This window comes from Mycetomoellerius zeteki, unplaced genomic scaffold (genome assembly GCF_001594055.1).
Source record: "Mycetomoellerius zeteki isolate Tzet28-1 unplaced genomic scaffold, Tzet1.0 scaffold79, whole genome shotgun sequence".
Classification (NCBI taxonomy): Eukaryota; Metazoa; Arthropoda; class Insecta; order Hymenoptera; family Formicidae; genus Mycetomoellerius; species Mycetomoellerius zeteki.
The window spans coordinates 921,314-938,578 of NW_017257819.1; the positions used below are offsets into that span (position 1 = coordinate 921,314).

General features: G+C 32.4%; 1 protein-coding gene across 1 annotated transcript; it reads right to left on the reverse strand.

Annotated features, from left to right (window-relative positions):
* Positions 1-4,156: 4,156 nt before the first annotated feature.
* Positions 4,157-13,781, reverse strand: LOC108729708 (uncharacterized). Its single transcript, XM_018458917.1, has 8 exons — positions 13,389-13,781; positions 11,547-11,702; positions 10,972-11,426; positions 9,673-9,919; positions 5,870-6,082; positions 5,541-5,787; positions 4,772-4,971; positions 4,157-4,550 (listed from the first exon to the last, which is right to left on the reverse strand). The coding sequence occupies exons 1-8, from the start codon at positions 13,524-13,526 to the stop codon at positions 4,416-4,418; spliced, it is 1,791 nt and encodes a 596-aa protein (XP_018314419.1). The 5' UTR covers positions 13,527-13,781; the 3' UTR covers positions 4,157-4,415.
* Positions 13,782-17,265: the final 3,484 nt, after the last annotated feature.

The window sequence follows — 17,265 nt, forward strand, 5'->3', positions numbered from 1 at the left end:
CACAAAGCCGATATATATTAGAAATCTTAAATTTTAATGAAATTATTAATGTGGAAAATATATACTAATAATTGACTTTAATAAATTATACGGAAACACTCAATGCGAAAGGTAATTTTTATGACATATTTAAAGAACTTCCGAACTCTACTCTCTCTCAACGCACGTACGCAGAGAATATTCCCCCAATATTCAAAAACGTTCTTTCATATATTTTGAAAATTATGTTCTTTAGTAATTAATGTTCTTTATTAATTAATGTTCTTTAGGAAGAAAATAAATAAATAAAAACCTGTGAAAACTTTGTAGTAGAATTTTTCAACACATTTTTCTGATTTTTTAAATTAAATATATTTATAAATTAAGTTTTTAAAACTCTTCACTTCCAATTTTGCATTCATCTTGTAAATTATACATATCTTTGTGAACCGACTTGAATCAATTCATAGGCGAAAAGAACGATATTCCTAGTGGGAAAAGTGTTTGTTTATAAGACTCTTTGACCTTTAATAACTAACGTTAAGATACTCCGCGAGCTGCTGCGAGCTATTTTCGAAATCATACAAGAACATTCCGAGGGTCTCCGCAATAAAGGAAAAGAATTAGGAGGAAACAAGATCCTATGATTTTGGAAAAAAAGAAAGACGACGAAATATATATGTATGTACACGCGGAGAAGAGCAAAAGAAAAAAGACAAGAAAAAAGGAAATAAAGAAAGACAGTGATGTGGGAGGGTGGAAAGTGTAGAAGACTGTTAAATTTTTCTGTGTACGTGCTAACTATCCTACGTACGTAGACTAAATCTATTTTTGGCAATGTTGATTAGGTATACGACACGTTAAATATTACGATATCATGAGTAGATGCACTGGCCATAGTATTATGCGCTATAAGATCGCTTAACACCCGTTTCTTGACGCGTTAGCTATACAATTCTGGAGAAATGGCGGAGGGCGGAGACCCCGGCCCTTTATGCTTTTGTTATTTTATTACGCGCACGGACTCAAATTGGAATAAAAAAAAAAGAAATTAAAACATCCGGTATCTTGAAAATACAATCGAGACGTACGATTTTCACTATAGAATTTAAGCTATAGCCTCTAAATATTGCATATAATTGTTTTCATCTCATCTATCCCGATGATTAAAGAACTGAAATTAAACTTTTATTCAAATCCACCTCAACTTTAACAAAGGACCTCGCACCAACCTTGTGGAAATTGACTTTCTATCGAATTGGCTACATTATGGATATATTGCAGTTTTCATCATTCTAAACAAATGTCTCCATGGGACAAATTTCTCATATAGCTAGTTTTTGCGCTACAAATCCTGGAAGGTTCAGAAATTTAAGCCATTCTTTAAAAATTAAGTTTTCGTGTATTATTAATGTTGTATCATTATTGATAGATAGATATATAATAGGTATATACATATATAAATGTATATTTGTGTATATATACTTATGTATATATCGGGTGTGTCATTTTATTTCATCTCAAAATTTTGTGTATAAAAGTATTAAGGTACGATTAAAAGTTAATAGTACAAAAACGTTAATAATTCAAGAGATATTTAACATTTCAAGATGTGTCAGAATAAAATCACTCAAAAGCTATTAATTTTTCGAAAAATCATATAATTTTATTTAAAAAGGCAAAAATCTTTTTGGGCCTCTCACTTGGAAAAAAAAACAACATAACCAAAATACATTCCCCTTTCATCTGAAACATTTTTCACTAAAATGCACTGTTTAAAAGATATTTTGACATTTCGTCATTTAAAATCGCATACCCGGTACACATACATTATATATGTACATGTATATAACTATTATATTGTACATCCATCAATAATGATATAAATATCAATAATATAAGGAAATACAATCTTTAAAGAACAGCTTGAATCTGAACCTTGCAGGACTTGTAACGCAGCAGAGATTAGCCATAGAAGGAAGTTGATCCCATGGAGACATTTGCTCAGAATGATAACAAACGTATCCAAAATTTAGCCAATTCGACAGAAAGTCAATTTCTGTAAGGTTGGTGCAAAGTCCTTTATGCATATTAAAAATGACATATAAATGTATACAGGAGGTAGATAAAGATCTATTAAATTTCTGTTATTGTTATAAAGCAAAGCTCCTTTCATTCTGGTTCTAAAGTGACTACGCAGCAGCAGTGGAGCCATAAAATTTGTTACTTTTAATGTATACGGCATATAAGTAAACGTTATCTAAGTATTACTTTCTTAAGTTCTCACTTGTCTCTCGCTCACTGTCGAGATAGATAGAAAGGGAGGAAAAGAGAGCGCACAACTGAGTATCCGTGATGACGACAACGATGGTATATACGTCACGCCGTGTTTCTTATTGCTTTCAGAGTCTTAACTTAGATAATTGCATGTGAGTATCGATCCAAGATTAAGTACAAGTCTTTTTCGAGAGGGTGGAAATTTAGAAATATTAATCTTCGCGCACAGTTCCAGCAGTCTCGTAATACAATAGCATCTACAGATCTCTAATTTAAGGCTCCACGAGTACCACCTCTAAGCAACGAAGACGAGAGGAGGCACGTTATATTATGAGATAATTGCTAGCATTTTGCTTTTTATTCAGGCCCCAAAGTGTCCCCTATTGCGCCAATCTTTTTCTAATATCTTTTATTGTCAATTACTCAAATTTTTCGTCTTTGGACGAATCTGTAATGTTGCATACAAAATGTGGGATTTTTCATCGAGTTTCTATAATCCTTTAATCGGAAAATAAATAACATTAAATTGTAAAGTTTAGAATTCCTTGTGAAAAAGAAATTATAATAACATTAAATTATAATTATCAAAACTAGCAATATCAAAACTAAAGAGTTGCGATATAATCATTGCAACTTATATAAGAAGAAATGTCTACTATAATAACTTGTTTCAAGTTATAAAACTAAATGTAATTACATCTAATTAAAATAAAATACAATTAATTAATTTTGCTAACAGTGTTTATCAATCTTTTTTGTTTTTTTTTTTTCAAAGAGTTTATATGTAATTTATCTCAATTAATTTCTCGTATACGATTACTCAATATTTATTTTTAGTAAAATTTTTTCTTGTTCACAATTCAGTCTAGGCACATATACTCTATTTTGTTAATTAAGTGATTTTTAATTTTCCTATTTCGATAAATATATTATTCATTATAAGAAATTATCATAAATATTATTCTAATTAACACATTGAATGCCATGCTAATCACCGGTGACCGGTGTTGATCAACACTATTAAATTAAAAAAAAATGTATCAAATTCATAAAAAATATTTGTATATAATTCTGTAAATATAATTAATATATTAAAATAATAGTCTAAAGTAAAAAATGTAATAAGCATGATAATTTTCCATAATTTAATTATATTATATAACATTTTATCAAGCTATGACTTTAATAATGAAGATTTCATTCTGATGTCGCCAGAGAAACAAGCGAATAAGAAATGTGGCATTCAATAGGTTAATAAAGTTTTTCTATAGAATTTACTATAAAATTTTAATTGAATTATAATTAAATAATTAATCATTGCCAATTATTCATTTCTATTCTGATATATTAAAAAAATTAATAATCAAGTGAATAATACAATTAATGTTAAGGATTCAAATTTTTTTTCTCAATTTATTGAGATTATACCTATAAAATATACTATTATATTTAAAAATTTTGTTCGATATATTTGATATCATGTGAAGTAGTACTTTCGTCTTAATTCCATTAAAATAAAGTGAAAAATCCAACATTCATTGCGCAACGTATAAGAGTTTTCGAAAGGACCTTAAAATTTGGAACGTAATACAATTAAATGTCGAAAGCCATTAACGATGTTGCAGATATGCCGTTGGAAATGCTGTTGCTATCACTGTCGTCATAAGCAACGAATCGAAAAGATACATATAATGTGAAACAGGACGATGACGACAACGACAAGCACTTCCGAGCGGCACCACGGTTGGACCCGTGGCATGTTTATGTACAACGGGCGAGCACATATAAAATTTTATATAAAAATATTTTCTCATATGCGTACTTTTTACGTGTTTTTATCTATGTTTGTATATGTGTGTGTATATGTGCATGTGTATGTATTTGTATATGTATCCGCGTATATGTGTATATTTATATATGTACATCTTGAATAATTAATACTGAGTAATTAATATCATTTCATTTCATCGTGCGTATTACGTCGCAGCGTGAACCTTACGGTTCTCTACGGAACATCGTTACAGTTCCCAGTACAAATTATTTCTTGGGGAAAAACATTGAGAGAGGTCTGCCAAGAGGGATATTAAAAATCCATCGAGGATAAACCGAACAAACGGTGCCGTCGAGAAAGCATACCTCAGCAACCAACCAGGTTTTTCTTAATGAGTTTCCTCCGAGAGTGAAGTTGCCACCAAATTGAGAGGGACATCGGAAACATTCTCCTCATCACCCTCGTCTGCATCCTCATCCACGGACAAGTGTCGTTGAACACGCTCTTCAGTTTTCATGTGTGGCTAAAAAAAATTATTTAAATTGTGCTTGACAATATCAAAAAAACACTTGGAATAAAAAAAATACAAATTATAGAGATAGGGAATACTCAAATAAAGTTTTAAGTTAAATATAAAATATAAATATTTAACCTTTTTAACTCTAATCCTTATTAGATACGTTAATGCGAATATAAGAACATTTCTTATTTAAATATATGAGCATATGATAGAGAATAACTTACATGAATCATGTAACTAGATAAAGGTAATGAGTAAGCAACTGACGGAGGCGGATGGCCACCGGGTATGCGCGTAGGCGTCAACGCCGCATGCATCATCAATTGAGGATGAATTTGTTGTCGAAGAGCATTTAGCATATCCGCACTCTCAGCATCCATTTGTTCTCTTATTGACGGAGAGGCTAAGACAGTGTCTCCTTTTTCTAAAAATGTTAATAATTTCATAAGAATGGATTGTTTCCGCTCTATCGTAGAAGACATATTTTTCAAGAAAATTGAGACCACTAATATTCTAATAATACATGATGCTTAATAAAACTATTTGAAGTTACAAATGTCGAGAATATGTCGAGATTGCTGACTCATACGTAAATTAAAATTCATAACAAAATAAGTTAGAACAGCAATAGATTCGCTGGTATCTGAGATATCGAAAATTAGTGTTCAATGTAATTTTCAAGATTGAGAGATATAGTCTTGATTTCTTTTTAAAGTGTCATAAATAAATGCTAAAAAAATTAATTGAATGTAGTACTGTAAAGAACCACTGCTTTTTCAATCCATTAAAAATCCAAGATTTGTCAAGTTAACACGTTCCATATGGAAGCGTATGCGCTCCACGCTAAATTTTTCGTTCAAGCTGTTTGATATTATCATTACTACATGTAACATTATTATAAAACATTTTAATTCTTTTTTTATAATGTATACGTATTTTTCAGCAGTTGCAAAAAACAATACTAAATGCCAAATCGCTAAGAATCTCTTTTACTTCTATGCCTCGTTGATTTCTCGCCTTTGGGTCTACGTCTACGCGTATGTATGGTGTCTCTTCGCATAGTAACCGGACGATTAACACCGTGAAGCTTATAATATAACCCGCAAGCGTTGCACACCATCTCGCCCTTCATATTTCTTCTCCAGATAGTTGTTGTCATGGTGCCGCAATTTGTACAAGACATATCGACCTTTTTTGTTACATTACCACTTTGCTGATCAAACTGTTTCTGATCGTCCATCTAAAACAACCAATCAATTATTGTGAACAAGTGATAACATTAGGCCGATGAATAACAGGCCAATCGCATAAGGGGAAAATACCTTATTCTTTATCTTGCTCGACCATGTGGTAAAATCATGTGCTTGCTCTTCATTGCTATGATCGTGTTGGTAACTGGCGATAATGTCCGGACTTGCTGGAGCTTTACTAGGATAGCTCTGTTTTCTACGACCTTTTGTTGTCGTCGCCATCTCCTTGCGACCAATACTGGCAGGGCTAGACGGATTACTGTCTATCGAAGCACTCTGTACAGACTGGATATAACACTATTTTGTTATTTTCATTACATCTTTTCAAAATTTTTTTTCAGATTTATATTTCATACCTTTTTAATGTCATATCAACTATAAATAAAATTTAATCAATGAGAATAAATCATATAAGAGAAAAGTTACTATTGTTGGTCAAAGCAAATCTTAACATTTGATCTTTAGAGATCTAGTAATCAAGACACGAAACAGTCATTTTTTATTAATCCATCATGTTTTAACAACTCAAGAAAGGAAGAAAGAAAAAGGGAAGGAAAGAAGACTGTAACATATAATTAATATGATAAAAATAAATTTCTCTTTTTAAAAACAATTTAATCTTAAATTTAATAATAAATAAAAACTAATGACAAAAGCCTATTAACATCTTAAGACATTAAAACGGTCTTGAAATCAGAACAAATTATGACTACTATTTAAAGACTAAAGATTGAATAAACAAAAATTATGTCATAAATAGATTCAAAGTACAAAAAGTAACGGTAAAAGTAATTGTAAAATTCATTACCGTTACCAAAAAAATATAAATAATAACGCAGTTACCTTTAAGTTACCAAAAAAAATAACTTATAACTGTAACATTCGTTACAAGTTATTTCCATTTCCTGAAAATAGATTAATTTTGACCAAAGCAATGGAATCTTTCTTATGCATAGTTGGTAAAAACCATGTTTTAGACATATTTTAAACTGTTTAAAACATGCTTGTTCAATGTTTTTAATATTTTAAACATTTTTTTTATAATAATCCGCACGCTAAAGTCCATAGAGACTATTTCGTCCATTTCTCATATTATCTATATTTCTGAGCAACGTATATTGAACATTTAAAGACCATACTTGTGCTCTCAAAAAGTAATCATGATTGTGTAAGATAATTATAAGCACGTTACTGCAAAAAGATATTGTTTGTTGCCGTAAATTTTATTTAACTTTAAGGTGGTCTTTAGTAAATCGAGTTACTGTAGAAATGTCTAATTTTTTTATATAGAAGTTGAAGTACCGAAATTGACGTGTGCAAAATTATCTATGGTAGGTTAACGATGAAAGAGGAAAAAAAATGTTGAAAATGTAACCATATAACTTAGTGACAGATGAGGCTCACAGATGTTACTTTGACTAACTGCACACAAATCTTACCATTTTCTCAAAAACGAGATTATAATAGTTTAAAAAATTACGATTTTAATGGTCACAAAAAAGTAATAGGTCAACGGCCATTCTGGAAAGATATTTACGTGCATATAAATTTAACTTCGAAAAGTAAACATAATTTCATCTTGTTTTCGTTCGATGGAGATGTAGCTCTTGATTTACTATCGTATGTTCCATAATATTTCATTAAGATATAGACGTAGTTTTAATATTTTATTCAAATTATGCAGATATTTATAATTTTGGGTGGATCCTGGTGAGGCACCCCAAATTTTAGGCACTTTATTAAAGAACCACCTTAAGATTGAAAATGATGGAATAGCCCCGCTCTACCCTATTGCATTCACAGTTAATATTGAATTTTTTTACTATACAACTGATTATTAGCAGCATTAGCAATTATTGTTAAATCTAACACACAAGTTTCACACACTGAAAAATAACACGAAAAATATATAATCATAAAATTGAATTTATTGTTACTATAACATTTTTTATGTTTTAAAACGAATAATATCGTGTAATTATTAATTAATTATCGTGTAATCATTTATTAATAAATCAAAGATTAAAAATCGCCAATATTTTTTCAACAATTTAAATTTCTATTAAATTTCTATTAAAATTGCAAATCTTGATTAATTAAAATTACACAATTTTACTTCTCCCAAGAGTTATAAACTTGAGAAAGAATACATGTGTAAAAAGGGAAAATAATAATTAAACAATCTTCATAAATTTATCTTATGCAATTTTAATCTTTTTAATGCAGAACGTTAGATTAAGTCAACATAAAAAATATGCAGTCTGAACTTTAAAATTTTTTTCTTTTATGTAAAAGTTTCAAATATTCATATTAGATTATAATAACATTAAAAACATATTAAAATTGAGAAAATTAATATCAACAAATTCTATGTTACACAAGCAAATTATTTTATTCATTTTAATAAAGATTTAAATATTTTATTACCTTACATTACTTCAACTACAGAAAATCATTAAATTTAAAACTCCTTTACAAAAAACAATATAGTCTTCGCTTCTAAAAAAAAAGATTTGCGAAGACTGTTCAATTATTATTTCCCTTTTTCGCATATATTTTTTTCCGAGTTCCCAACTCCTAAAAGGAATAAAATTGTATAATTTTAATAAGTCAAGATTTGCGATTTTAATAAAAAATTTAAATTGTTGAAAAATATATGGACTGTTTAATTCTACTTTTTTGATTCATTAATATACGATTACACTAGAATTAATTAATAATGAACACGATATTATTCGTCTTAAAGCATAAAAAATGTTAAAAAAATAAATAAAATTTTATAATTATTGTTCATGTGTGTGTGTGTGTGTGTGTCGTTTTTTAAATATGAAACTTTTATTCAAATATTAGATTTAATAATTTCAATAACAATGATTACTAATGCTGCGTCCGGAAACATCAAGTACCCCCGTGTATCGTTTTATCCTTGTTGTTCACCCAATGTTAAATAAAGATAAAATGATACACGAGAGCACTCGAGTGATGTTTCCGAACGCAGTCTAATGCTGTTAATAATTAGTTGTGCAACACAAAAATTCAATATTAACTGTGAATGCAGTATCAAAACAAAAACTATCATAGTCTTGATATTTTCGTATTAGGATTTTTTACTCTACTTTATATCTAGAATACGCTATGAAAGTATTGTATAGTAAGATACCCTGTATACACTTATATACATATGAATATACGTGTATATGAATTTTCTATTTTGTCAGAGTATATAAATTAACAAGAAAAAACCTATTTATTTTTTTTATCATAACTTTATCGCCAGACTTATTAATCGAAATTAGATATAAAAGAGAAAATATAAAATCAATAAAAGGATAAAAGATGATTAAAAGAAATTGTTTTAAATATTTGTCTTACAATTAATAGGTAGAACCTTTCCCATATATTTTCAGTTCGATATCCGTTAATAAGAAGCGAATAAAACTCCAAGAGACTCCCGATTATTTCTTATTTACGGAATTCTACCTGGAATATGTTCTGAATAGGCTTAAAAGAATTTCCCGATCGGCCAATGGCCCGACCGACGGTTCAACCGATGACCTGAGTTTTTCCCAGCATTGTACCTGAGCCTTTTCTTTCTATTTACAAATGTACAGATGTTCGTATTTGGCGAAACATTTTCAAAAAATGTTTTGTCTGCTTAGGATCAGGTATAAGGATGAGGTATTACAGATGCACGCAAAAGAATCACCGAAACGATTCAAATACAAACATTTGCAAATTTTTCTTTCTTTTTCTATTTATCAAATATCGAATTCACAAATTTCTTTCTTTTTCCTTCTATCTATCTGTACTGTCTTGACTTCTATTTTTATTTTTTCATATAGAAATGTTTAACTTCGTGATAAATTCTCACTTACCTTATTTTCTAAGCTTCCTATATTAGTACGATTGCCAAGCACAGGAAAATCAGCCAACATACGCTCCGTAGCTGTCCCTTGAGTATCCCTATAAAATCTGATTTGCGAGGATATCTTGTCCGAATCAATAGTAGTAATACCGATCTGTCTATTGTTGATCAAAGAACGCAATAAAGTGGTAGCTTCGCCAGTAAATCCATTGTTCAGTTTATCACCATTGGTTCGCGTAATTTCCAAGCTTCTGTTGCTACGTTAACAAAATGCAAATAGATGTGTGTAATTGTGTAACTTTACTCCTTTACCGATTTTAAATATCTATCTGCTTATAGTATTTATTATCAGTTTCAGTCATGACTTATAATTATAAACAAAAGTTTATATACAAGATAATTATTATGGCGATACCTTTAATCACAATTTTATCGCCAGATTTAATAAAATAACTCCCAAGGTAATAATTGGATCAGATTAAAATGATTTATCAATCGAAATTTGAATAACAAAAATAAATTTATTAGTTTAAATTTTTATTTGTTAATAGTAATTATAATGATTAATCAGACTCTACTTTAATAAGTAAATTCAGTGATAAAATTTTGCTAGCTTATTCAAGTAACTTAATTTATCATTTCACAATTTCACAATAATGTGAGAGTATGAAATACTGTTATACATTAAGGATGCGTTTGCTTTGGCGTTCACAGCGCTTGTAAGCATCATTTGTCCTTGTTTAATATTTGATAAATAACAAGGATAAAATGATGCTTACAGCGTGTGAATATACAAAGTCGACGCATCCTAAGGCTTCTGATTAGTAGCTGCAGGCATATAAGAATGTGACATCATAAGCGAGAAATAACACGTTGAAGTTTTTTACATTTACAAATAGAGAGAGAGAGAGAGAAAGCATTTGGATAAAACAAAATAATAAAATCGCTTTAAAACATTTGTAAAAATAAGCCAAAGATATCCTTGTTCCCTCCCCTGATAGTTAGTAAATAGTAAAAGGCATGTAAAGTGCCTTACTCAATGCACATGCATATATATATATATATATATAGCCTATTTTCACTTTACATATCTTTTACTATGACGTGATGATCCAATAGCCACGACTAATCAAGCGTTTTAAAGATGTAACTTATAATGGATTAAAATAACAATGCTTTCAATATTGACTCTAAAATCAAATATATGTTGCTTATCTTATCTATAAGCAACTCATAAGGAATACATTTGTACACCTTAGCTACCAACTAGGTATCAAGTGAACAAATATTTTCCGAACAACTTACTTACTTGGCTAAAGCTTGCCATAACTTCGTCGTTTCTTGATCAATAGGAGCGTCAGAACAGTTGCTCTCTGGTGTGTCCATTCTGTTAACTGGACTGCAATTTGCTGTGTTGGACTCGGAACCATCGTAGTTACTCTCAACTCTAATCCTCTTACTAACGGTCATGTCATAACCATTTGCCTCGCCTTCAATCTCCTGTTCGTCACGATCTTCAATCTCTAGTCGTTCAGGATCGGAACTATTGGAACTGTTGTCATCGTCTGGCTCGCACTTAATATTATGTTCTTGCATATCACTGTTCTGCAACTCTAGATGATGCGTTTGAGTTTGAGGTATTATGTTTTGATTAATGCTGGCCGGCTCGGAGTTAGGCTCCTCGTTGAACAACATCCTATTCAACTCGAGGAACGATTGCAGGGGGCTCTCGCCCGCTACTTTGGCAGTGGAGAAAGACTCTTTCTAAAAATGTGAAGAAAAAAGGCATAAATTTACTTTTGTCTCTCTTCTAGATATATATTCAATTTAACAAAACGGTGTATAATTTATCACTTAATCTCACAAACAATTCAAATTCAATACCAGCTCGTCACGAGACGACTGTTGCTTGGTATAATCCAGGTACTGTTTGAGTAAGACATCAGATTTTTGCGATACTTCGCGAAAGTTGTCCAGCATATCCAACTTACATACGCATTGCTGGCAAATAATCGGCGGTAAGGAGTCATCATCTTTTACCTATCAAAATAAATTATGTAACAAATTACATACTATAGATAAAAAGCAGTAAGTATATTTTAAAAGTCTTAATTACAATGCATTCAAAATTAATTTTAATATAGATAATAAAACCTTTGCTACAGAGATATAAAACTGAGAATACGCAATATATTGAAATATATAACAAAAGTTATTAATTTAAAGTCTATAACGATCGAAATTGGATCTTTAATGCTTAAATAATTCAATGTGAATATATATATATTATATATGTACATGCAGATATATCATTTGTAGTCATTCAAACTGCCGAATTAGTTTTCCGAACTTATAAATGTAATTAAACTACTGTAATAATATCACAAATGAAATTAAATTGACAAGCAATTTTTAATAATTTGATGCTCAATCAGGCATCATATTAGAAAAATGTTAATGTGCTGAAAAAACTGTAAATAAATTTATTGCAAAAAATTGTCAATTTAATTTAATTTGTGATATCATTACAGTAGTTTAATTACGATTATAAGTCCTGAAAACCAATTCGGCACGCAGTTCGAATGACTACAAATATGATATATATGCATGTACATATATAGTATATATATATAATTCATATTGAATTATTTAAGCATTAAAAATCCAGCTTCGACCGTTATAGGCTTTAAACTCTTACTTGTGTATTCACATATATGGTCTTAATAAATCATTTATTATTGGTTACTAATTTATTTCGTAGTAAATATTTTAGCTAATTAATTATTAACTTTACAATAAAAATTCACTAATGTCTAATAATAAGATCAAATTACCAGAAATCTGTTTAATTTAAATTTTCAAGACAACATTCTACCAAATAAAATATCAGGCGTCTTTATACTTCTCGCCAATTTTCGCTTATGTAAAAATTACGAACGGGAGGACAATCTCGTACAAGTTTTACGATAAAAAATCACGTTCGCAAATACATTTAATCGAGATCGTGTCTCTTGAACGGCGTCGGCGTCCAAATGGACGCCTCCGATAAATTAAAGACGTTAAAGGATCAGTCCGGATAACGCGCGGCGTGACAACGGCACTCGCGCATGAAACTGTGTGAAACATGATAACAGGCCACCCAAATAAGGAGCCGCAACCTCCTCCTCTTTCTTCCGCCACTCGCCCCCTCCCCTCCGCCCTACCGGCCGCTCTATGACTCGCGTGGCTATAGCTTCGCTTGCCATGCTCGCGCGGGGGGCTTATCACTGCCATTTTAAATGCCGTTGCTGCTTGTCGGCTTATCTCGCCGACACATCTCTTGCCAAACTTTCTCTCGTGGCACGCGCACATACACACACTCGTGCAGTGACGCAGTCGGGCCAAGTCGGCCAAGCGCGAGCGCGATCGCGAACGTAAGCGTACGCGCTAGAAAGAAACAGCTAATAGGAGCGACTCCGAGTCTTGCAGTGGAGTGCGCGCGCACGCGAGAGCGTCTCTAAAGCTGAGTGAGTGAGCGAGCGACGGAAAGGAGAGGGGGGAGGGGGGTAGGGGGAGAAGGGAAGAGGGGCGAGAGAGAAAGAGAGAGAGGGCAATATCACGGCGACGATGAGAACGACGCAAACGGAAAGACGCATACACGGTATACGGCCGCGTCGAGAGAGTATATAGCACAGATGGTCGCATCGCAATAAAATGCGGATTAATCGCGAACAACAACGCACTCACTGTGATTGACAGACACGCCGATATCTTCTCGGCGAAATTCTGCTGAGTGCCCGCCTCCTTGAATATGGAATACTTGACACCATCCAGGGATAAACAAAGGCGACACAGCTCGTAGAACTTCTGCGGTACATCAAACATAATTGCGAGCTCCGACTTGCTTGCGGCTCACGTAAAGCGCGAGTCATCAAGAGATGTGCTCTTACAGCAACCGACGTGCGAGCTTTCTCCACTGCCACTGCTCGCGTTCAGCGATGAAGATGGGTTTATACGGATCACTTAGGATCACTTATCACAGTCACCGCCGCAGCTCATTGTCAGCGGCACAGTACACGCACTTCCATGAATCGCGTAACACAAAGAAGGCGAATGGACAAATCTCATGAAACGCGCCGGCTAAAGGTACCTTTACATGGAACATTTAAAGCTGGGACTCCATGTATGCGGTGACCAATAAGGAGCCAGATACACCATGCGCCTGGCTCCTTATTGGTCATCGCGTACGTTTCCTGCAGCTCACGGCATACTTAAAGCTGGTTCTACATTGGCCTAGTTTCCACCGATGGTTCGATCCGGGTCAGAATGCAAGAACCAATCAACTACAGTCGAGCATTCCCCTGTTACAGTCGAATTACAGGGGAATGCTCGACTGTAATTGAAATTGTCGACTACCAGTGCGAGTTCTGATTGGCTGCTTTTCCGTCAAGGTGTGAACTCGCCCTTAAACCTTAATGGTGCGGTTCCATGATGCGAATTGACGCAATAAGGAATTGGCGGAACGCTCGTGATTGGTTTAAAAGACATATCGACGGAGCGCAATTGACGGAATGCTTCGTTCCGCCAATTCCGCATTGCGTATACGTTCCGCACCATGGGACCGCGCCATAAGAACTATGGTAGGAGCATATAGGAACATGTTGGAGCATGCGATGCAAGCTCCAACATGCTCTAACATGCTCCTACCATAGATCCTACTCATTCAACTTGCTTTCCAGTAAGGACACACTTATGCCCGTATTCATAGTCAGGCCTTATATTTAAGGCTTCCTTAAATTTATCTTTAGATGCTCTACGAATTATTTCATTGGCTACTGAGCATCTAAAGATAAATTTAAGGAAGCCTTAAGTACAAGGTCTGACTATGAATACGGGCCTTAGACACTGTGTAACACATGGGCTGCATTCAGCGGACTCAACAGTTGAGTGAGCGTTCGCTGCTATTGACGTATTCTTCTAGATCTAAAATTATGATTGGATGATCTAAAAGAATACACCAATAACAGCGAGCGCTCACTCAACTGTTGAGTCCGCTGAATGCACCCAGTGAGTCGTTTCATCCTTGTTTAACGTTGGCAAACAACAAGGATAAAAAACGACTCACTGTGTTATACAGGCTACGTTTACACCGTGCATTTAGGCCGCGGCCTATACAATAGATGTCCTTGTTTATCCTGTAAGTTAAACAAAGACATCTATCGTATAGGTCGCGGACTAAGCGCACGGTGTAAACGTAGCTAATGTAGCCACAGTATCTAACTATGTCCTTGCTGGAAAGCAAGCTCTATCAAGCGCGTTAGAAGTAGGAGCATATTGGAACATGTTGGAGCATGCGACACGACAAACCTACTGCCTTTAGAACCATGAACTGGATAACATTTATCAAAATCAAGGCCATTGGAAGTTGTACATCTTATTTTCATTTTTACGTTAAAATGAATTTTTAGTGTAAACTAAAAAAAGTACGTGATGAAAAAATATTTTATTATAGTGTTTTGGAAAGCTCTCAAGATAAGTTACAAGAATATGCAATGAAAAATAAGGGTTTCCATTTAAGAAATTGAAGATAACCTTCACGTGACCTTCAAACAACTATTCAAGGTCAAACTAACGACACCATTTTACGTCCCCCTCAAAGCCATACAACTTTTGTCTGAAACATTTTTTTCTAAGATCAAAAATAAAAGTTATTTGGGGTGGAATATTAAAATGGGACACCCTGTATATGTGAAACAAAAAAGACATCACCAATGATGGCAGCACAGCAAGAAAGTTCTTTGACAATCCAGAACTATCAGCAAAAATTACAGGTTTAAATAAAAACTTCATACTTGATTAGTTTTTCAATTCTTTTGCAGGCAATTATGGAGAAAAAATTAATATATCCAAATTCATAGATTTTGCTCTTCAAACTGCTGAATTGTATGTTTTTTTTATAGCCGTGGATAGTATTACATGCTAGCCTCTGTTCACAAACTTTTTCTTCATGGAGATGCAATTAAACATGCGATTGTATCAATTGGTCAGTTATCTGAGGATGCTCAAGAAGCAAACCATAAATATTTCAGGAAATATCGAGAAAATAATTCTCGGAAAATATCATGAAAATGTAACAGTACAGATATATTTTTAACAATTTGTCAATTGAATCTGACTCAATTGTTTCATCACGGTTTATTAAAAGATGAGAAAATTTTCTGAGGATGTTCAAAATCTTTAAAAGTGACCCTACATCATCAATAATATTGATCAGTAATATTGAATCAGTAATACTGACAGTACGCATCAATATTTATAGTATTTTTATAACCTTATACGATCAGTATTATTGGCAATATATTTCACTTTTGTTTTACGTACATTATCTATTACACTGTGACGTACTGTGACATGGATCCTAATAAAGTGATATTAATGCTCGGAAATTAAAATGCAGATCATTGTATTCTTTATCAATCCATCAATATCAATCACACACGGTTAGTAATATTGTCAGTATTTGTTAGTACTGACGGTAATTAGTGACTGTAGAGTCACCTTTAGAGTTCAATGACGATGATACAAAATAAATGAATGAAAATGATTTTCATTGTGACGACATGTGTTCCAGGTATGTGAGAGGGGACTCACAATAAACAAGCACCCCAAAGTGATCGGACATCTGCTACATCCTCGTTGTTGACAACGATCCTGAATAACGCTAAGAGTAGAAACAAATTAAATCCAGATTACATAAAAATGCAAATACAATTTAAAATATATAACATTAAAATAAAAAATATTTATTTTTAAATAAAATAAATATACTTCGTTTATTTTTATAGAATTTGATGTCTTTAGCATATTACAAATATATCCAATTATATAAAAAAAAAATATACAAAGTATATTTATAAAATATTTAATTTATTGAATATTATACAGAAAAAAATTTTTCTGGTTGGTATACTTTTTCGGAATACTTTGTATATATTATAAAAATAATGTGAAAATATACTCATCTATTGTTTATGCATTTATCTCATATTAAATTTTGAATTCTATTGAAAATAAGAATGTAAAAAATCAATGTCCAGTTTTCAGGCGTTTCGTTCCATTGCGCGTGCTTTTAGCGCTGAAACATTACCGTGTCTCCTGATTAGAAAAATATTTAAAAATGTAGGACTTTTAGGAAATAAGGTGAAAATTCTGTATATACATATAAAAATATTAATGTAAAATCATCAAAAAGTAAATATTTTAGCAGATATTTTATCATATTTTATTCCAATTCTATTGTAAAATATAAAATATCTTCTAAAGCCTGCCCAAAATTTAGCTTGAAGCTAAACACTTCCACCTTTCGCCCTCTCCATCGTAATTTGTTAAAAAAAGACAGAAAACAAAAAAGGACAGAGCAGTCAATCCTTCCCCCCCATTGAACAAAACTCTATTCTTTTTACTTTCTCTGTCTCGCTCAACAAAATGATGGAGAAAGTGGGCGCGTTTAGCTGGCGAGCCAAGTTTTGGATAAGCCTGTTTTAAGGTCTTCACTTTCGGATAGTTTTATCTTAACATTTTATACGTAAAACGGCAATTGGTAATGTCATATGTATATAAACAT

Bases quoted from the DNA above. Each gene is read 5' to 3' on its own strand.
- LOC108729708 (XM_018458917.1), bottom strand. From the start codon at position 13,526: ATGTTTGATGTACCGCAGAAGTTCTACGAGCTGTGTCGCCTTTGTTTA. The intron at 4,972-5,540 runs GTAAAAGAGATT...TAACATTTTTAG, and splicing joins GAAATCAACGAGGCATAGAA to AAAAAGGAGACACTGTCTTA. The intron at 4,551-4,771 runs GTAAGTTATTCT...AATTTTTTTTAG, and splicing joins TATCTAGTTACATGATTCAT to CCACACATGAAAACTGAAGA.